Raw genomic sequence first — 21,011 nt, 5'->3', positions numbered from 1 at the left:
TCATTCTCCCCCTCTTTACCATCCTGTTGAAGTCATTCTCTCCCTATCCACCCTCCTGTGGAAGTCAGTCTATTCCTCTGGAAGTCAATCTCCCCCTCTCTACCATCCTGTGGAAGTCAATCTCCCCCTCTCTACCATCCTGTGGTAGTCAATCTCCCCCTCTCTCCCCTCCTGTGGATGTCATTCTCCCCCTTTCTCCTCTCCTGTAGAAGTCTTTCTCCACTTCTCTCTCGTCACCTGTGGAAGTCATTCTCCCTCTCTCCCCTCCTGTGGAAATCATTCTCCCCCTCTTTCCTCTCCTGTGGATGTCATTCTCCCTCTCTCTCCCCTCCTGTGGAAGTCATTCTCCCTCTCTCTCCCCTCCTGTGGAAGTCATTCTCCCCCTCTTTCCTCTCCTGTGGATGTAATTCTCCCTCTCTCTCCCCTCCTGTGGAAGTCATTCTCTAGCGATCTAAAAAAATGTAATAGTGGGCTGTCCTTCCAAATGCCATCATAGAACACTAATTAATTCCAAGGTAATCTGCCTAAATATGCCTGGGCTAATTATCAAACATATGTTCACTTTTTTCTCAGCACAATGTAAATCAGTTTTCATTAATACCAACTGAAAACTATGTATTGGTCTATTCTGTTATCCCTGGTAGGAGATAATGAATCAGCGATTCGGCTTAGATAATGATATATTTAATTTAATGATTTCTATATTTCCGTATTGAAAGAGGTTTCTGAATATGTGTACAGTGGATAAGGAAGTAATTCTACAGTTTATAATCTCTAGAGCTTTGTGACCTTATGTCGTATCGTTGGCTAAAGGAATTGTGGTTAAGGCTTTTAGTAGGAAAGTTGTTTTTTTATGTGGCCCTTAAGATTTTATCTGTAAAGCAATGCATATGATAACATAACGCTTTCTCAATGCATATGATAACATAACGCTTTCTCAATGCATATGATAACATAACGCTTTCTCAATGCATATGATAACATAACGCTTTCTCAATGCATATGATAACATAACGCTTTCTCAATGCATATGATAGCTTTATGTTATCTCAATGCATATGATAGCTTTATGTTATCTCAATGCATATGATAGCTTTATGTTATCTCAATGCATATGATAGCTTTATGTTATCTCAATGCATATGATAGCTTTATGATATCTCAATGAATATGATAGCTTTATGTTATTCCAATGAATATGATAGCTTTATGTTATCTCAATGAATATGATAGCTTTATGTCATCTCAATGAATATGATAGCTTTATGTCATCTCAATGAATATGATAGCTTTATGTCATCTCAATGAATATGATAGCTTTATGTTATCTCAATGCATATGATAGCTTTATGTTATTCCAATGAATATGATAGCTTTATGTTATTCCAATGAATATGATAGCTTTATGTTATCTCAATGCATGAAGTTGTAATGACTTTGTTTACCTAAGGACAGCTGATTATTAAATGGACATGGCGGACAGCTTGAACAATTTAAAAGTTTAACTTCCAAAACTTAAATCCCAAGTATTCTCAGAAGCAAAAGTTTGAGTAAGTAAGTTCAGTATATTCTGAACTTGTCAGTCAGAGTTTAGTTAACTTGGAACCCCCTCATGGAGGCATACTGTAGGGGTAACAATAAACTACATTTAGTCATATACAGTCATACATGCATCTCACTATGTAGACACAGACATTCATACCCTCATTCTGCCCCCCTGCTTCAGGTTTTATGAACAGTTGCATGACATTGTTTTGTTTTGTTTCTTTTCTGTTTGAATCTTTTTATTTTCCATAGTGAAGTGTATTCTGGACATCTCTCCTCTTCTGTACCCTTTCTGACTTACTGTTCTTTTGCTTATGATTTGAGTTGTCCGGACTTATTGATTTTTTTTTTTGTTGATTTTGTTCTCCTCATCCGTCCATCTACCAGGATAGAGCTGATCCCTCCCCTTTGCCTCATCTTGTGCCGCATGATATCTTGGTGGTTGAAAGTGAAACAAGAGTACTCCTACTCATCTTCTTGTTGATGTTTTCTGTGCCATTATTAAAGGCTGATTCTGAAACATACCCTATTTTCCATTTACAACACAGGAAATGAAAGGCAACAAAATATTTTCTTGCCATCGTACTTTTTTGGGGCCTTGTGCAGGCAACCCCATTCTGTCTCAAGAAAGTTGTGTGTGAAAGAATGACTCCCCGCCCGCCCGCCCTCCCTCCCTCCCCCCACCCAACCCCAACCCCACGCCAACCCTGCCTTCTTTCTCTCAGCCTTTCTGCATAAACATGTCGGTTTTGAATGCAGATGGCATAAAAATTATTTTATTGCCGCAAAGTATATCTGTTTTTCTATTCTATATATGTTGCTGCCAGTAGAAGGCATTTGTTGCATGTCTATACAGTAGACTAGAAGACTAACTACCTCGGTGACTCCTCCTCCTTCTTGCTAATGCATGCTGGGATTCGATTGGCGGCCATTTTGTGTGCTTCTACCTCCACCTACAACTCTGCTCTCAGGCTAACCTTGCCTCGCCCTGCCTGGGGCAGCAGTGATGGGTACCCCGCCACTGCTCCCCCTCCTGCTTCTTGTCGTGTTGGTTACCGTGTCTGTAGTGTTTTTGTGTCTGTCTGTCTGTCTGTCTGTGTACGTCTGCCAACCTGTTGTGTCTGTTCTTACTGTTTGTCTGTGATTGTTTTGTCTATGTTTGAAAACTGTCTAAACCTGAACCTACCCTCTGATCCTGAGAGAGTTCCACAAGAAGGCAAATAAGGAACATTGCCAAGAATATTCTACACCTGCGGCTGACTCCATTTCAAGAACCACAGTTGTGCAATGTACCAATTCAATGAGTAGATGATAACATAATTAAGCACATTTCCCCTAACTAACTTCCTTATCAACCAACTCTGTCAGATGTAAGTCACTTGACTACTTGACCAATTGATTGATCAACCACGACATCCACATGCTGTTCAAGTGTCTTGTGAAACCTCATCATTATTCTGCAGGTAATCAGTCACTTTGGTTAGGGAACTAATTCTGCCTTGGCTTGTCTTAGCGATTCATTGCATTTTGCATTTACATTTTAGTCACTTAGCTGACAGTCTTATCCAGTGCAACATTAGCAACATTGTACGTTATTTTTCAAAGAAGAAAAAGAGCAGAGCGACAGGTAGATAGTTTACTTCACAACAGTGTCAGTCTAACAACGCCCCCATAAAACAAAGACATCTAGCAGCACAAGACAAACCACATGCAATAAAACCTCATGAAATGTTACTACATGAGCATTTAGATTAACGACTGATGAATAGGCCCGGTAATCTAATGGAGACCTAACCTAATAGGCCTGGTAATCTAATGGAGACCTAACCTAATAGGCCCGGTAATCTAATGGAGACCTAACCTAATAGGCCCGGTAATCTAATGGAGACCTAACCTAATAGGCCCGGTAATCTAATGGAGACCTAACCTAATAGGCCCGGTAATCTAATGGAGACCTAACCTAATAGGCCCGGTAATCTAATGGAGACCTAACCTAATAGGCCCGGTAATCTAATGGAGACCTAACCTAATAGGCCCGGTAATCTAATGGAGACCTAACCTAATAGGCCCGGTAATCTAATGGAGACCTAACCTAATTCTGCATGTCTCTTTAACACGAGGCGGGAGGGAAAACAGGGGTGATGAAACCAGTGGAGAGAGTGAACTATGAGAGGGGTAGATCAATGACTCCCTCTCTCAACTAGCTGTGTTGCGTCGGGCCTTGGTTGGCTGGCTCTGGCGTTGTTAGGTCCCATCGGGCCGGCTGTCACGTCAATGCAGGCCCTAGATCAGTTTAAAGGTTATTCAGCTGGCACATGTCAATGGAGCGGGAGGGAGAGCTTAATGGCCAGTCGACAAATTGACCGGCATACGGGACTCGCCGGGCTGCGTTAGGACGCCGTGGCTGGCTGGAGGATGCCAATTTAAAATGCAGGAATGCACCCAGCTAGCCTCATGATGACGAATTAAGACCTATCTGCCACACTCTCCTGTAAAGGGACAGGACACCTGACAGAAAAACATCCCAGATATACTATACAGTGCCTTCGGAAAGTAATCAGACCCCTTGACTTTTTCCACATTTTGTTAAGTTACAGGCTCATTCAAAAATGTTTTACATTAAAACTTCTTGCCACTATAGGGGGTGCTGTTTTCGCATTAGCATAATTTCCTCTACAGATTAAACTGCCTCTTATTCAATTATTGCTCTTACATATGCATATAATTAATACCATTGGATAGAAAACAATCTATAGTTTCTAAAACCGTTTCAATTTTGTCTCTGAGTTAAACAGAAGTCATTTGACAGCACTTTCCCTGACCAAGAAGAAGAATGCAAGATGTGTATGCTCGCTTCAACGCTCTGCCTATATATGGTCACGCCACCTATGACCCGAAACACACTTCATTCGTCTTCCTCTGGGTGTCAAGACGACGTCAGAGGAGAAATTTTTTGTTTACCTTGTACTGACGTGAAATAAGACCTATTTCTTTGGCGTGACCGACAACTTCCGGTTCTCTGACTCGCGCTATTTGGAGGTGCGATTGTCTACTGTTTTGCTGCCGTTACGGATGAAAACTATCTCCGTCTCGAAGTTTGTTTGATACATGTGACCATTTCATCTTAATGTATGTTTTTTCAATATAGTTTAATCAGATTATTTGAATTTTTTCGGGAGTTTTGCCGTGTTCCGTTCTGTGACTTTTTTTTACTTTGGCCAGTCGACCAGTACATATGCTAAATGAAGAGGGAAAGTTGCCATTATGAATGGATTGAACGACTCATCAGGACTAAGGACACATTGATCAACATTCTGATGAAAGATCAGCAATAGTAAGACCCAATTTACGATGTTATTTCATATATCTGTCGTGCATGTGAACTGGTCGCGGGCGCCCAGCTGGTTCTGGCTGGCGTGGCTATGCTAATTTAGCGCTACATTTTGTTTTCGCTATAAAACATTTAATAAATCTGAAATATTGTTTGGATTCACCAGATGTTGGGCTTTCAATATCTGTACGCTGTGTATTTTTCTGAAATGTTTTAAGATAAGTAATTAGTTATATGACGTTGGTCTCTGTAATTGTTCTGGCTGCGTCAGCACTATTTCAGATTGCAGCTGCAATGTAGAACTGTGATTTATACCTGAAAAATGCACATTTTTCAAAAAAAACTATGCTATACCATAAATATGTTATCAGACTGTCATCTTAGGAAGTTGTTTCTTGGTTAGTGGCTATATATATTTTTATTTAGTCGAATTAGTGATAGCTACTGACGCAGGAAAAAACTGTTGGAGTAAAAAAATTGTGTCTTATGCTAACGTGGTTAGCTAATAGATTTACATATTGTGTCTTCCCTGTAAAACATTTTAAAAATCTGAAATGGTGGCTTTATTCACAAGATCTGTATCTTTCATCTGGTGTCTTGGACTTGTGATTTAATGATATTTAGATGCTACAATTTACTTGTGACGCTATGCTAGCTATGCTACTCAGTGGGGGGGGAGTGGGGGGTGATCCCGGATCCGGGTTGGTGACTCGTTAAAGGTTAAAAAAAATCCTCAGCAATCTACACACAATATCCCATAACGACAAAGCGAAAATGTCAAAGCAAAAACCAAGCCATGAGGTCGAAGGAATTGTCCGTAGAGCTCTGAGAGGATTGTGTCGAGGCACAGATCTGGAGAAGGGTACCTAAACATTTCTGCATCATTAAAGGTCCCCAAGAACACATTGGCCTCCATCATTATTAAATGGAACAAGTTTTGAACCACCAAGACTCTTCCTAGAGCTGGCTGTATGGCCAACTGAGCAATCGGGGGAGAAGGGCCATGGTCAGGGAGGTGCCCAAGAACCCGATGGTCACTGGGTGACAGAGCTCCAGAGTTCCTCTGTGGAGATGGGATAAACTTTCAGAAGGACAACCATCTTTGCAGCACTCCACCAATCAGGTCTTTATGATAGAGTGGCCAGACGGAAGCCACACCTCAGTAAAAGGCACATGACAGCCCGCCTGGAGTTTGCCAAAAGGCACCTAAAGACGCTCAGACCATGAGAAACAAGATTCTCTGGTCTGATGAAATCAAGATTCAACTCTTTGGCCTGAATGCCAAGCGTCATGTCTGGAGGAAACCTGGCACCATGGTAGTGGCAGCATCATGCTGTGGGGATGTTTTTCAGCAGCATGGACTGGGAGACTAGTCAGGATCGAGGCAAAGATGAAAGGAGCAAAGTACAGAGAGATCCTTGATGAAAACCTGCTCCAGAGCGCTCAGGACCTCAGACTGGGGCGAAGGTTCACCTTCCAACAGGACAACGAACCTAAGCACACAGCCAAGACAACGCAGGAGTAGCTTCGGGACAAGTCTCTGAATGTCCTTGAGTGGCCAAGACCTGAAAATAGCTGTGCAGCAAAACTCCCCATCCAACCTGACAGAGCTTGAGAGAATATGCAGAGAAGAATGGAAGACACTCCTCAAATACAGGTGTGCCAAGCTTGTAGCGTCATAGCCAAAGGTGCTTCAACAAAGTGCTGAGTAAAAGGTCAGAATACTTATGTAAATTTGATATTTCCGTTTTTTATTTTGTAATACATTTGCAAACAATAAAAACCTGTTTTTGCTTTGTCATTATGGGGTATTGTGTGTAAAAAACACAATTTAATCAATTTTAGAATAAGGCTTTAACCTCTCTTGGGTACGTGAGACGTTAGCGTCCCACCTCTTCAACAGCCAGTGAAACTGCTGGGCGCCAAATTCAAATACAGAAATACTCATTATAAAAATTCAGAAAACAAAACATATTTTACATAGGTTTAAAGATTAACTTCTTGTGAATCCAACCACGGTGTCGGATTTAAAAAATGCTTTACGGCGAAAGCATACCTTACGATTATTTGAGAACATAGCCCAGCAGACAAATCATTACAAACAGTAACCAGCCAAGTAGAAGAGTTACACAAGTCAGAAATAGAGATAAAATGAATCCCTTACCTTTGATGATCTTCATATAGTTGCACTCAGCAGACATTCATTTACTCAATAAATGTTCCTTTTGTTCGATAAAGTCTCTTTATATCCAAAAACCTCTGTTTTGTTTGCGCGTTTTCTTCAGTAATCCACAGGCTCAAACGAAGTCAAAACAGGCAGACAAAAAATCCAAATTGTAACCGTAAATGTCATAGAAACATTTCAAACGATGTTTATATTCAATCCTCAGGTTGTTTTTAGCCTGAATAATTGATAATATTTAAACCGGACAATAACGTCGTCAAAATAAAAGGTAAACAAGAAAGGCTATCTCTCGGTCGTGCGCATGAAAAAGCTCTGTGACACTTTAGGGTCCACTCATTCAGACTGCTCTTACTTCCTAATTTTCAGAATACAAGCCTGAAACAATTTCTAAAGACTGTTGACATCTAGTGGAAGGCATAGGAACTGCAATTTGAGTCCTAAGCCAATGGATACTGTAATGGCATTGAATAGAAAACTACAAAACCCCCCCAAAAACGACTTCCCGAATGGATTTTTCTCAGGTTTTCGCCTGCCAAATCAGTTCTGTCATACTCAGACACTATTTTAACAGTTTTTGGAAACTTTAGAGTGTTTTCTATCCAAATCTACCAGTTATATGCATATCGTATCGTCTGGGCCCGAGAAGCAGGCAGTTTAATTTGGGCATGCTTTTCATCCAAAATTCCGAATGCTGCCCCCTACCCTAGCGAAGTTAACCTAACAAAATGTGGAAAAAGTCAAGGAGTCTGAATACTTTCCGAAGTATTTGTACACCCCTTAATGTGTGTACTCGGCTGTTTCAATCACATCCGTTGCTGACAGGTGTATATAATTGAGCACACAGCCATGCAATCTCCATAGACAAATATTGGCAGTAGAGTGGCCTTACTGAAGAGCTCAGTGAGATTCAACGTGGCACCGTCATAGGATGTCATTTCGTCAAATTTCTGCCCTGCTAGAGCTGCTACGATCAACTGGAAGTGCCGTTTTTGTGAAGTGGAATCGTCTAGGAGCAACAACGCCTCAGCCGTGAAGTGGTAGGCCACACAAGCTCACAGAATGGGACCGCCGAGTGCTGAAACGTAGCGTGTAAAAATCGTCTGTCCTTGGTTGCATTACTCACTACCAAGTTCCAAACTGTTTCTGGAGGCAACGTCAACACAATAACTGTTCGTCGGGAGCTTCATGAAATGGGTTTCCATGGCCGATTAGCTGCACACAAGCCTAAGATCACCATGCACAATGCCAAGCGCCGGCTGGAGTGATGTAAAGCTCGCCGCCATTGGTCTCTGGAGCAGTGGAAACGCGTTCTCTGGAGTGATGAATCACGCTTCACCATCTGGCAGTCCGACGGACTAACCTGATTTTGGCAGATGCCAGGAGAACGCTACCTGCCCCAATGCATAGTGCCAACTGTAAAGTTAGGTGGATGAGGAATAATGTTGTGGGGCTTCTTTCCATGGTCCAGGCCCCTTAGTTCCAGTGAAGGGAAATCTTCAGAAAAGAAAGAGAAAATAAATAGAGAGTGAAAGAAAGAAAGAGAAGAAGAGAAGAGAGAGGTGGACAGATAGAGAAGAGAGACGGGGACAGATAGAGAAGAAGAGAAGAGAGAGGTGGACAGATACAGAAGAAGAGAAGAGAGAGGGGGACAGATAGAGAAGAAAATAAGAAGAAAGGTGGTAAGACAGAAACTGCTGCTCTGAGATTTCCATCATCATCCACACTGCATCTGCCTACCTCCGGATGCTGAGGTGGGTTGTGAGGACTGTTATGTTCTGACGCATCCTACATTACTCTGCTTCTGTCTCAACATAGACCACTTTGTTTAAAGGACGACGTCATAACAGAACATGTTAGTAAATAACGCCGCTTCCCTTAGATGTATGCTACTGAGATTCACCTCAAGGTGAAAAGACAGAAACTTGTGCATGTCTAGTTTGTGCCCCATAGATGATAGGATCAGTTTGCTTTGCTTGGTAGAAAGCTCAAACTTTCCCACGATGCACCTGTATATTATAATAAGCCCAGGTGCAGTATGTCCCTTGAAATACTCTGTTAGAAAGTGTTGTGTTGTTGGTCTCGCTCTCTCACTCTCTCTCTCTCTGGTAATCATCTCTCTCCCTGCCGAGCCAGAGTTGAATGAATCTGCTGTAGTAGGCCTCAGGCACAACGGGATTTAAGGTCTGAAAACGACTACTCACACACAATCTTTAGCCAGCCCTGTAAAATCCCACTGAGTCAGTCACTGTGGCCTTGTCTGGGTGAGTGCCTGTGTGCTGCCTGCCTGTCTGCCATCTGTCTCTCTGTGCTGTCACAGCCGCTAAAACCCGTCGCGCTGCCTTCCTGATGGGACTCATCTCTATTCCGAGGTCTCCGCAAACGCTGGATGGACACGGAGATTAGTCAGAAAATAAAGAGAGAAAGAGACAGGAAGAGAAGAGAGAGGGGGACAGGAAGAGAAGAAAAGAAGAGAGAGGGGGAAAGGGAGTAAGACAGAAACTGCTGCTCTGATGATTTTCATCATCATCCACACTGTATCTGCCTACCTCCGGATGCTGAGGTGGGTGGTGAGGACTGTTTTGTTTAAGCTGCTTTTGCCTCGTCTAGTCTGACGCATCCTACATTACTCTGCGTCTGTCTGAACAAGGACCACTTTGTTTAAAGGACTATGTCATCACAGAAGACGTTAGTACATAACACCGCTTCCCTATTTAGTCTGGGGGGGGGGGAGTCTGAGAGAGAAAGGAACTGACAGGTCAGGGAGTTGTGTACCTTCAGGTTTACTATACTAAAGGAAGTGATGCTTAACACAAAGTCCACAAAGACCCAATCTTGACATTAGTCCACAAACCCACTTCATCTTTACATTACTCCACAAAGCCCTCCATCTTGACATTAGTCCACAAAGCCAATCCATCTTGACATTAGTCCACAAAGCCAGACCATCTTGACATTAGTCCACAAAGCCCTTCATCTTGACATTAGTCCACAAAGCCAGTCCATCTTGACATTAGTCCACAAAGCCAGTCCATCTTGACATTAGTCCACAAAGCCCTTCATCTTGACATTAGTCCACAAAGCCAGTCCATCTTGACATTAGTCCACAAAGCCAGTCCATCTTGACATTAGTCCACAAAGCCAGTCCATCTTGACATTAGTCCACAAAGCCAGTCCATCTTGACATTAGTCCACAAAGCCAATCCATCTTGACATTAGTCCACAAAGCCAGTCCATCTTGACATTAGTCCACAAAGCCAGTCCATCTTGACATTAGTCCACAAAGCCAGTCCATCTTGACATTAGTCCACAAAGCCAGTCCATCTTGACATTAGTCCACAAAGCCAGTCCATCTTGACATTAGTCCACAAAGCCAGTCCATCTTGACATTAGTCCACAAAGCCAGTCCATCTTGACATTAGTCCACAAAGCCAGTCCATCTTGACATTAGTCCACAAAGCCAGTCCATCTTGACATTAGTCCACAAAGCCAGTCCATCTTGAAAAGCCAGTCCATCTTGACATTAGTCCACAAAGCCAGTCCATCTTGACATTAGTCCACAAAGCCAGTCCATCTTGACATTAGTCCACAAAGCCAGTCCATCTTGACATTAGTCCACAAAGCCCTCCATCTTGACATTAGTCCACAAAGCCAGTCCATCTTGACATTAGTCCACAAAGCCAGTCCATCTTGACATTAGTCCACAAAGCCCTCCATCTTGACATTAGTCCACAAAGCCAATCCATCTTGACATTAGTCCACAAAGCCCTCCATCTTGACATTAGTCCACAAAGCCAGTCCATCTTGACATTAGTCCACAAAGCCAATCCATCTTAACATTAGTCCACAAAGCCAGTCCATCTTGACATTAGTCCACAAAGCCAATCCATCTTGACATTAGTCCACAAAGCCAATCCATCTTAACATTAGTCCACAAAGCCCTCCATCTTGACATTAGTCCACAAAGCCAATCCATCTTGACATTAGTCCACAAAGCCCTCCATCTTGACATTAGTCCACAAAGCCAGTCCATCTTGACATTAGTCCACAAAGCCAATCCATCTTAACATTAGTCCACAAAGCCAGTCCATCTTGACATTAGTCCACAAAGCCAATCCATCTTGACATTAGTCCACAAAGCCCTCCATCTTGACATTAGTCCACAAAGCCAATCCATCTTAACATTAGTCCACAAAGCCCTCCATCTTGACATTAGTCCACAAAGCCAATCCATCTTGACATTAGTCCACAAAGCCCTCCATCTTGACATTAGTCCACAAAGCCAATCCATCTTAACATTAGTCCACAAAGCCAGTCCATCTTGACATTAGTCCACAAAGCCAATCCATCTTGACATTAGTCCACAAAGCCAGTCCATCTTGACATTAGTCCACAAAGCCCTCCATCTTGACATTAGTCCATAAAGCCCTCCATCTTGACATTAGTCCACAAAGCCAGTCCATCTTGACATTAGTCCACAAAGCCAATCCATCTTAACATTAGTCCACAAAGCCCTCCATCTTGACATTAGTCCACAAAGCCCTCCGTCTTGACATTAGTCCACAAAGCCCTCCATCTTGACATTAGTCCACAAAGCCAATCCATCTTGACATTAGTCCACAAAGCCAGTCAATGTTGACATTAGTCCACAAAGCCAATCCATCTTAACATTAGTCCACAAAGCCAGTCCATCTTGACATTAGTCCACAAAGCCAGTCCATCTTGACATTAGTCCACAAAGCCCTCCATCTTGACATTAGTCCACAAAGCCCTCCATCTTGACATTAGTCCACAAAGCCAGTCCATCTTAACATTAGTCCACAAAGCCAGTCCATCTTGACATTAGTCCACAAAGCCCTCCGTCTTGACATTAGTCCACAAAGCCAGTCTATCTTGACATTAGTCCACAAAGCCCTCCGTCTTGACATTAGTCCACAAAGCCAGTCCATCTTGACATTAGTCCACAAAGCCCTCCATCTTGACATTAGTCCACAAAGCCAATCCATCTTGAAATTAGTCCACAAAGCCAATCCATCTTGACATTAGTCCACAAAGCCCTCCATCTTGACATTAGTCCACAAAGCCAATCCATCTTGACATTAGTCCACAAAGCCAGTCCATCTTGACATTAGTCCACAAAGCCAGTCCATCTTGACATTAGTCCACAAAGCCAATCCATCTTAACATTAGTCCACAAAGCCTGTCCATCTTGACATTAGTCCACAAAGCCAATCCATCTTAACATTAGTCCACAAAGCCAGTCCATCTTGACATTAGTCCACAAAGCCCTCCATCTTGACATTAGTCCACAAAGCCAATCCATCTTAACATTAGTCCACAAAGCCAGTCCATCTTGACATTAGTCCACAAAGCCCTCCATCTTGACATTAGTCCACAAAGCCAATCCATCTTAACATTAGTCCACAAAGCCAGTCCATCTTGACATTAGTCCACAAAGCCAATCCATCTTAACATTAGTCCACAAAGCCAGTCCATCTTGACATTAGTCCACAAAGCCCTCCGTCTTGACATTAGTCCACAAAGCCCTCCGTCTTGACATTAGTCCACAAAGCCCTCCGTCTTGACATTAGTCCACAAAGCCAGTCCAGCTTGACATTAGTCCACAAAGCAAGTCCATCTTGACATTAGTCCACAAAGCCAGTCCATCTTGACATTAGTCCACAAAGCCCTCCATCTTGACATTAGTCCACAAAGCCCTCCATCTTGACATTAGTCCACAAAGCCCTCCATCTTGACATTAGTCCACAAAGCCAGTCCATCTTGACATTAGTCCATAAAGCCAGTCCGTCTTGACATTAGTCCACAAAGCCAGTCCATCTTGACATTAGTCCCACAAAGCCAGTCCATCTTGACATTAGTCCCACAAAGCCAGTCCATCTTGACATTAGTCCACAAAGCCCTCCATCTTGACATTAGTCCACAAAGCCAGTCCATCTTAACATTAGTCCACAAAGCCAGTCCATCTTAACATTAGTCCACAAAGCCAGTCCATATTGACATTAGTCCACAAAGCCCTCCATCTTGACATTAGTCCACAAAGCCAGTCCATCTTGACATTAGTCCACAAAGCCCTCCGTCTTGACATTAGTCCACAAAGCCCTCCGTCTTGACATTAGTCCACAAAGCCCTCCATCTTGACATTAGTCCACAAAGCCAGTCCATCTTAACATTAGTCCACAAAGCCAGTCCATCTTAACATTAGTCCACAAAGCCAGTCCATATTGACATTAGTCCACAAAGCCCTCCATCTTGACATTAGTCCACAAAGCCAGTCCATCTTGACATTAGTCCACAAAGCCCTCCGTCTTGACATTAGTCCACAAAGCCCTCCGTCTTGACATTAGTCCACAAAGCCAGTCCATCTTGACTTTAACAGAGAAATCAAAACAAACAGCGTCTCTTTAAGCAAACCCATTAGAATGTGCAGTGTTTGCACTGAGGTGAACCACTGAAATGTGCAACGCTGGTACTAGAGCCAACGTTAGAAGATCAAAGTGTTTACTAAAATGTCAAGGTCCTCTGGCAGGCTTTTTCTTTTTTCTTTACGCACACGCACACACACACACACACACACACACACACACACACACACACACACACACACACACACACACACACACACACACACACACACCTCTCACAACCAGGCAGCTCCCTTTGGATCGGATGGTATGCAAAGGTTTTGTTGATCTAGCTGTTAAGCTAACAATTGACAAAAGCTTTTAGGCGTTCAGGAATGAAGGGGTGAGTGGATAGATGTAAACAAGGCCAAGACGATACAGGGCAGACAGAGAGAAACATATCCTCCTCCTCTCTGAAATCACTTAGTGAGCGACGTTACTGTTTATCCAACAGGGCAGGTAGCCGATGTCTGATGAAAACATTACCATAGCCACACAATAGGAACAGGGACACTGAATTTGAGTGTAGAGCAGACTACATTGTCTCTAGACTACACACCTATGCTTGGGGGTGATCCAGGGTTGTCGGTTATACCAAGATATATACCGCCCCATAGATATTACAGCTCTTTCATAGTTATTAGCCTAAGCAGACAATATAATCCAATCACGTGTTTCACAGGACTATTCCAGAGGCCAAAGCAGAGGAACCAGGACTTTAGATCTAAAATAAATGTCCTTATCACATCACAATGGGGCATGGATAGCCTCAATTCCTTATCACGTCCCAATAGGGCATGGAAAGCCCCAACTTCTTATCACGTCCCAATGGGGCATGGATAGCCTCAACTCCTTATCACGTCCCAATGGGGCATGGATAGCCTCAACTCCTTATCACGTCCCAATGGGGCATGGATAGCCTCAACTCCTTATCACGTCCCAATAGGGCATGGAAAGCCCCAACTCCTTATCACGTCCCAATGGGGCATGGATAGCCTCAACTCCTTATCACGTCCCAATGGGGCATGGATAGCCTCAACTCCTTATCACGTCCCAATGGGGCATGGATAGCCTCAACTCCTTATCACGTCCCAATAGGGCATGGAAAGCCCCAACTCCTTGAGCCCTCTTGTGGAACTTCCTCTGAACACTGTGTGTACCTGTCAAGCGAAGACTGTTGGTTATGCATTAACATAAAACTGAACTATACATTTACTAAAAGTAGACATTAATTCAATGAATGTTATAATTTGAAGTCTACGCCACATAATGTGGGTTGTATATCACCCATGGTGTTTCTTCTTCCTCTCCGATGGGGGATGTCCGATAATAAATTGTTCTTTGCCTGAAGCAATATGCCCTACAGGCCTTGATGCAATGACCTCTAGTCACCTTTAACCCCATCCTGACCCTCTGACCCCAGCTTGCTGTATTGTTATTGTATATTACTCTCCCTAAATGCAACTTACTTAAAGCACGCATTAACCATGAACCTAATAGTAAAAACAACTAAAATATCCGATGTCTAATATTTACCTTACCTCTCTCTGAATTACATCCAGATCGCACCCCTGTTCTGTGTTTTAAAATGACTAACAACAGATATGTATTTCATAAAGAATTAACTAATAATAATGTTATTATTATTAGTTACTACATGAAGATGGTGACAAGTTCCCATACGAACTGTCCCTCTTCTCTATGTCTGCTTCAGTGTGTGCTTTCTGGTTGTTCATCTTTGATAGTGTGAGAATTTTAATGCTTTTAATTTCTTGCTTGCCAATTTGTATTTTTTTGTTTATTTGTACATATATGTAAATATACATACGTGGATATCTATGTTAATTACTGAAATTGCTCAAAATGACCTCTTTAATAATCTGATAATTTCCTTAGCAGTACTACTGATAGTGGTATGGTGAAGAATTCCTAAATAGGACATTTCTTCCTTTTTTACTAATGATTTTGATTGGTTAATTTAACTATGGTTGCTCTGATTGGCCACCCCAAACACATGACCCAGTATACAATTTGACAATTTACAATTTCATTGAGAAAAAAACTAGAAGAAAACTCAAAAATACAACTGTCCTCACCACTATTCGTTTCAACATGTTTCAAAAATGTTCTCACACTGCTACATATTTTCCTGTTATTCAATTAGCACATTTGGATTGCATTTGGACTATAATTAATTAATTGATTAATTCCACATGGCAAAGAAAGAAGTTGCAGCTTAGGGTTTGTAAAAAACTGTCAGTGTTGAAAGTGCTGTTCTCTTCTGTAGATGGGTATGTATATGCTCATGGGTTGTATGTCCCCATCCCTTCCTTACAGCCAAAAGCTCTAATGCCGCCCGGCCGCTTCGTACCACCTTTACATGGACATGGCAACTGACGTACACATTCACCCCCATCTATGTCATTTCCTACCTAGTATGTTCCTAGGTCCTCCCCCCTTCTTACACTCCCTCCCCCCCCCCCCCCACTCCAAACCCCCTTTTACGTAGATGTTAAGATATGTACAGTCATCCATTCGTTCAAAACTAATGAACAACGAAGTTAAAGTTAAGCAAAAAAAGTTTAAAAAATAAAATAAAAAAAAGGTTTAATAATCAGACTGTAAATATTTATGGAGAAGTTACATAAAATGAGCTTTTCTCTCACAGCCAAGACTTATCTATAGATGTACAGTTTTCTTTTTTTATGAAAAGAAATGACTATTTAAAAAATATATAATAATCCTGAACAGAATGGTGAAGATTATTTTTCATGTCATGATGTGTGGATGTGTGTTTTTCCTTCCCTGTACCATCCTGTCTAAAAGATAAATAACTAAAATGAATCAAAATTGTTAAAAAGAAACTAACCTAACTTGTCCAAAAACATTCTTACACAACTTTCTTTTGTACACTTTTTTCTTCCTGCCAAAATCATGCGGGCAATTTGTTGATGTAAGTTGACAAAACTGATGGTATACTTTTCTTCTTTTTGAAAACAATTTTTTTCATAGGCTCTTTATGATTTTTGAAGCAGAATTTATTTGACCTCTTTCTATGTAGTAATCCCTGTTTGGATAAATCTATCTGTGCATTTAGTTTGTGAATGTTGACAATGTTTGCGCTAACTCTCAGTTTGACAGTCTTAACTGTGTTTGCAATGCCTTACTTATTATTTTTCTTTATTTCCTTTTTTATTTTTATTAGAGATTTGCATCTTCTTTTAGTGCCCTGTTTGTGGTGAGCCTTTGCAGTGTACAAGCTAGCCACCTTGGCAAGAGGTTTATGCAGATTCAACCGACATCTGAATGTTACTTTTGTATGTTTTTAGAAACCGCTCTAATAGTAAAATAATATAATAAAGAACAAGAAAAATTAACAGAAAGATAGATAGACAAGTCAAGAACAAACATAGTAACTGATACTGATAAAAGTGAGAAGTACATTCAGCTGTTGTTGTTGAACTGTCAGGTGACTTTGTGCCATTGTGGCAACTGTATAAGAGCAGTCAAAAGGCAAGGGGTTAAGGCCTGTGGGGGAGCCTAGTGAACTCACCATAATTAAATTAGAAATTAGAACATTTAGCTCAGTTTAATTTCATTAGACCCTATCAATAGCTACAGAAAATAATGACAAGTTGAGCCCGGTCTTTGCACCCTAGAAGCACACGACAAGGTTGACCTCTATCTCCATTATTGTTATTTCCATTGGACAATAATACAATACGCTGTGGATTGTATGCAAATCGTCACTATATTTTTTATAATGTATTGCTTTATATTAGGAAAGCAGAAAAGTCAGTCTCTCAATTTATTAGACACCTATCGGGGTATAAGCTTGAAAGGTGTGATTAAAGTTAAGGTAGAAGTTATTTCTCAGTCCAATATTGTATAGCTACTGTACATGTATCCAGACAGCCAGACATTAGCAACACTAGACCAGACACAATTAATATAGTTACAACCCTCTGGTGTGTAGGTCCCAGAGCTACAAAGCCAGCACCAATTACTATATCTCTGTCCGTGAAAACTTTCACAAAATAGTACACTTGTTATTGAACATGAAGCATAGGAGTTAGGTGTGGTAAAATGCCTGTTTGTTATTTTGGCTCACCCCTGAACATCCCTTACAGCCTTTTGATGCAATGTATACATTTTTATTGGCTATTGTTTATTTTCAGTTCATGGTATTGTTTGGTTGGTTCTAGTTTCATTGAATTTGCACTGGTATAGTATTTTCCGTTTTGACTTATTTTAGTTTTTTCTGTATTTTTATTTTTAAAAATTGTTCCGCTTTGCTTTTTATGTTTTATATCATTACTTTCCAGTGTTTGATTGAATAGCTAACGTCTTGCACTTCTTCTAACTCTTTTCTTTTTCTGTTTTGCAGGAGGGGAGTTAGTCATCCCCGTACTTGTAGAGGATCCCATAGACATCCCTCCTGTTTCCCCCCGTTCCCCCTTCATCCCCCTCCCCCCAACCCTCCGCCCCGTCCCCCCCACCCTTCGCCCCCTCCCCCCAACCCTCCGCCCTGTCCTCCTAACCCTCCGCCCCGTCCTCACCATTATCGAGACCACAAAAGAGTCCCTGCCCATGGCCACTGAGGCGGGGGTACCTTGCTTGTCGGACCGAGGCAGCGATGATTGTGATGATGGTCTTGATGGTGATTATGATGGCATGGTGATTTCGGGGTTTGGCTCTGGCGAAGCTTTCGACTCTAGCCTGCCCCCCACTGACGATGAAGATTTTTACACCACCTTCTCCCTGGTAACAGATAAGATCTTGACCACGTCGGCCTACGAAGGTGGCTACAAAGCTCTCGCGCCCAAGTGGGAGGCCAAGGACTTGAGGCCTAGTAAAGCCTCAGAGGCGGGTAGGACTACACCCACCCCGCCTCTACCCAACCTCGGGGGCACTGTAGCAGAGGCGTCCCTCCCATCAGACGGCACGCTAGCCAAACTGCCCGCCGGGAAAATGGACAACCGCGAAGTGATCAAAGCCCTGCAGCCGGACATAGTCCTGCTGCCTCTGCCCACTGTGTCCTTCGACCTGGATGGCACCAAGCCTCGTGGGCCCCTCATCACCTCACCCATGCTGCGTACGGTGCCTGCCGCGTTACCCACCGCACCAGTCGTGAGGCGGGTGCCCCCGGGGGCCTCTGAGGTGATACGAGAATCCAGCAGCACAACGGGCATGGTGGTTGGCATCGTCTCGGCCGCGGCACTTTGCATCCTCATCCTCCTCTACGCCATGTACAAGTACAGGAACAGGGACGAAGGCTCCTACCAGGTAGACGAGACACGGAATTACATCAGCAACTCAGCGCAGACCAACGGCACCGTGGTGAAAGACAAAGCACCCAGCGGGGGCAGTGGCGCCAAGGGATCCAGCGGCAAGAGACCGAAAGACAAGGACAAAGAATACTATGTATAAGGACAAAGAATATGCATAAGGACAAAGAATACTATAAATCAACCATTCCCAACAACAACAAAAAATAACTGTTTGGAGAAAATCTGAATAAACACTTGACAGTACCATATTGGGAGCTGCAATTTAAAACGGAAAACAAATCCTCTCATAAGAACTCTAAGTGAATGAGTCCAAGTTGAACATGTTTCCAATGTACTGTGACCTAAAAGCACACTTACTATGGTAAGCATACAGAGAAACAGGCTGATAGGCACCCTACTATAAGATACCTTGTGACGAGATGACTGAGCTCTGCCTGGAGACGTTGCCAGAGGTTTGGCAGTGTAAGATATTTCGGTGTTACATCGCTCCCAAGTGATTGTGAGAGATTTGTGATCCTTGGCGTAAACAACCTTGTCCATTGTAACCCTGTAAAATGACAAAACAAACAAGCATCATTTCGGCCATTCTGAGCATGTGAGATGGATGTGACGTGGTGCTGGCATCTGTATAAGTGAGGGACCTGAAGATGAGTCGTTGAAGTTTGAAAGACATAATTAACATACAAATGGTACATTTCTATACCTAGTGTTGGATGAGGTATGTGTGTGGTGGCTAAGGTGTCTTATTTTAAACCCACCTATGTGTTCTGAGGGATGAAACATTGTCAGGGCTGACCAGGCTATGCTCAACGAATAGTAGTACGGCAATGCATTTCAATTTATTATTTCGCTTTTTTTCCCCCTCTCTCAAAAAGGGATTCGACTGCTATGCATGACGTCCTCGATCTAGATGGTATTCGACCATGTTGGAGAGGATGCACAAGTAAAAATGCAATGTTTTTTTAATTAGATATTTTACAGAACACTACATCCCTGATAGCACTTTTATGTCAGTTTATTGAGTTTTCCATAGACCACTGGTTCAGTTATTTGTTACATTCTGTTTGTGGAAGTAAAGTCATTATGTCTGTGGGGTTTTTGGTCAAATATTGAAAACAATGTGACTAAAGAAGAGTTATCCAATGTGAAAAGTTTTGAATTTGTATCTGTTGTCACAGTCAACTGTGTCAAAACAAATATGTTTACATATTTTATTACATCATAGCCGTCGTATTTTGCAGGTCAATATTGTACATAACATTTTAGTTTCCATTTGAGTTTTTTTTTAGCATTGTACAGACATAATTTGAACTGATTTCCTTTCTCGGTGTACTAAATGACAAAGATCTAACGTTTTTGTTCCTGATGTTTGGTAAGACTGGAGATAGCGTACTTGTATTTTTTTGTAATTGAAAGGAGTAAAATATTATTAGGTTAGAAAATCTAGTCTTTCTGGATGGTGTTTCTAAACCGCATGAATATTTTACAACTGGAAGACATCAGATATCAGTCAAATAGAAGAATGCCCACCCAGATATTGTACTAGGGCCTCCTGATTCTGGATTACTTTCATTGTTTCTTTTTTTTTTTCTTTTTTTAGATCAAACAGAGATTTTTGAGACCCAGTGCTGGCACCATACTAAGAATAAGATAAAGGATGATGATTTTTTTTACTGTGATGTCTATGTTCCTTACTTTCAGTTTTATTCTTTTACATGTATGTTCCTCCCCTTATTGTGCAGGTTTCATTTGAAGTCTTAACATATTTATGACAATTTGTGCTGGCAGGACGTTTATTTTTATTACTTAATTTATTTAGTTGTTTCTTGTTCATTTTGTATTCTAAGCAAATCTCAAGTACATTCAGTTTGATTTTGTGTTGTTATTACTGCTTTTCAACCCATTACTTAACTGTGTTTTGCTCCTTTGACTCCAGGCAAATCCCAGCAATAAAATGTTCTTCCCAAAGTTTTCAATGGTAGAGTACGTTTGGCTGTTTGTCATGTGGTATGGATGTATGAACGAGTATAGAAATTAATGGAAGTGGAACATAGGGTAGATGAGCTTTTAGGAGTACATTAATCTGTAACAGAGTTAGGATCCAGGTCCTTAACCTCTGTCCAAAACCTGCCTTCTATCAGAAGACCATTACCATTAACCATAGACTCTTCTTATTTGAGTCTAAGGCGGAGATTCATACATGGAAAAACACAAAAAATACATAAAAAGGAAGGTTGTTT

At 41.8% G+C, this 21,011-nt stretch overlaps 1 protein-coding gene across 1 annotated transcript in view; it reads left to right on the top strand.

The window, feature by feature from the left end:
* Positions 1-18,910, top strand: part of LOC120019189 (neurexin-3b) — a 520,460-nt gene extending 501,550 nt beyond the window's left edge. Inside the window, exon 19 of the mRNA XM_038962500.1 lies at positions 18,580-18,910. Coding sequence (XP_038818428.1) covers positions 18,580-18,910 — 331 coding nt within the window. The remainder of the gene's footprint in view (positions 1-18,579) is intronic.
* The last annotated feature ends 2,101 nt before the right edge of the window (positions 18,911-21,011 follow it).

Source organism: Salvelinus namaycush, chromosome 24, assembly GCF_016432855.1.
Source record: "Salvelinus namaycush isolate Seneca chromosome 24, SaNama_1.0, whole genome shotgun sequence".
Lineage (NCBI taxonomy): Eukaryota > Metazoa > Chordata > Actinopteri > Salmoniformes > Salmonidae > Salvelinus > Salvelinus namaycush.
Note: the sequence above shows the minus strand (reverse complement) of the source record. Positions and strands in the feature narration are given on the sequence as shown.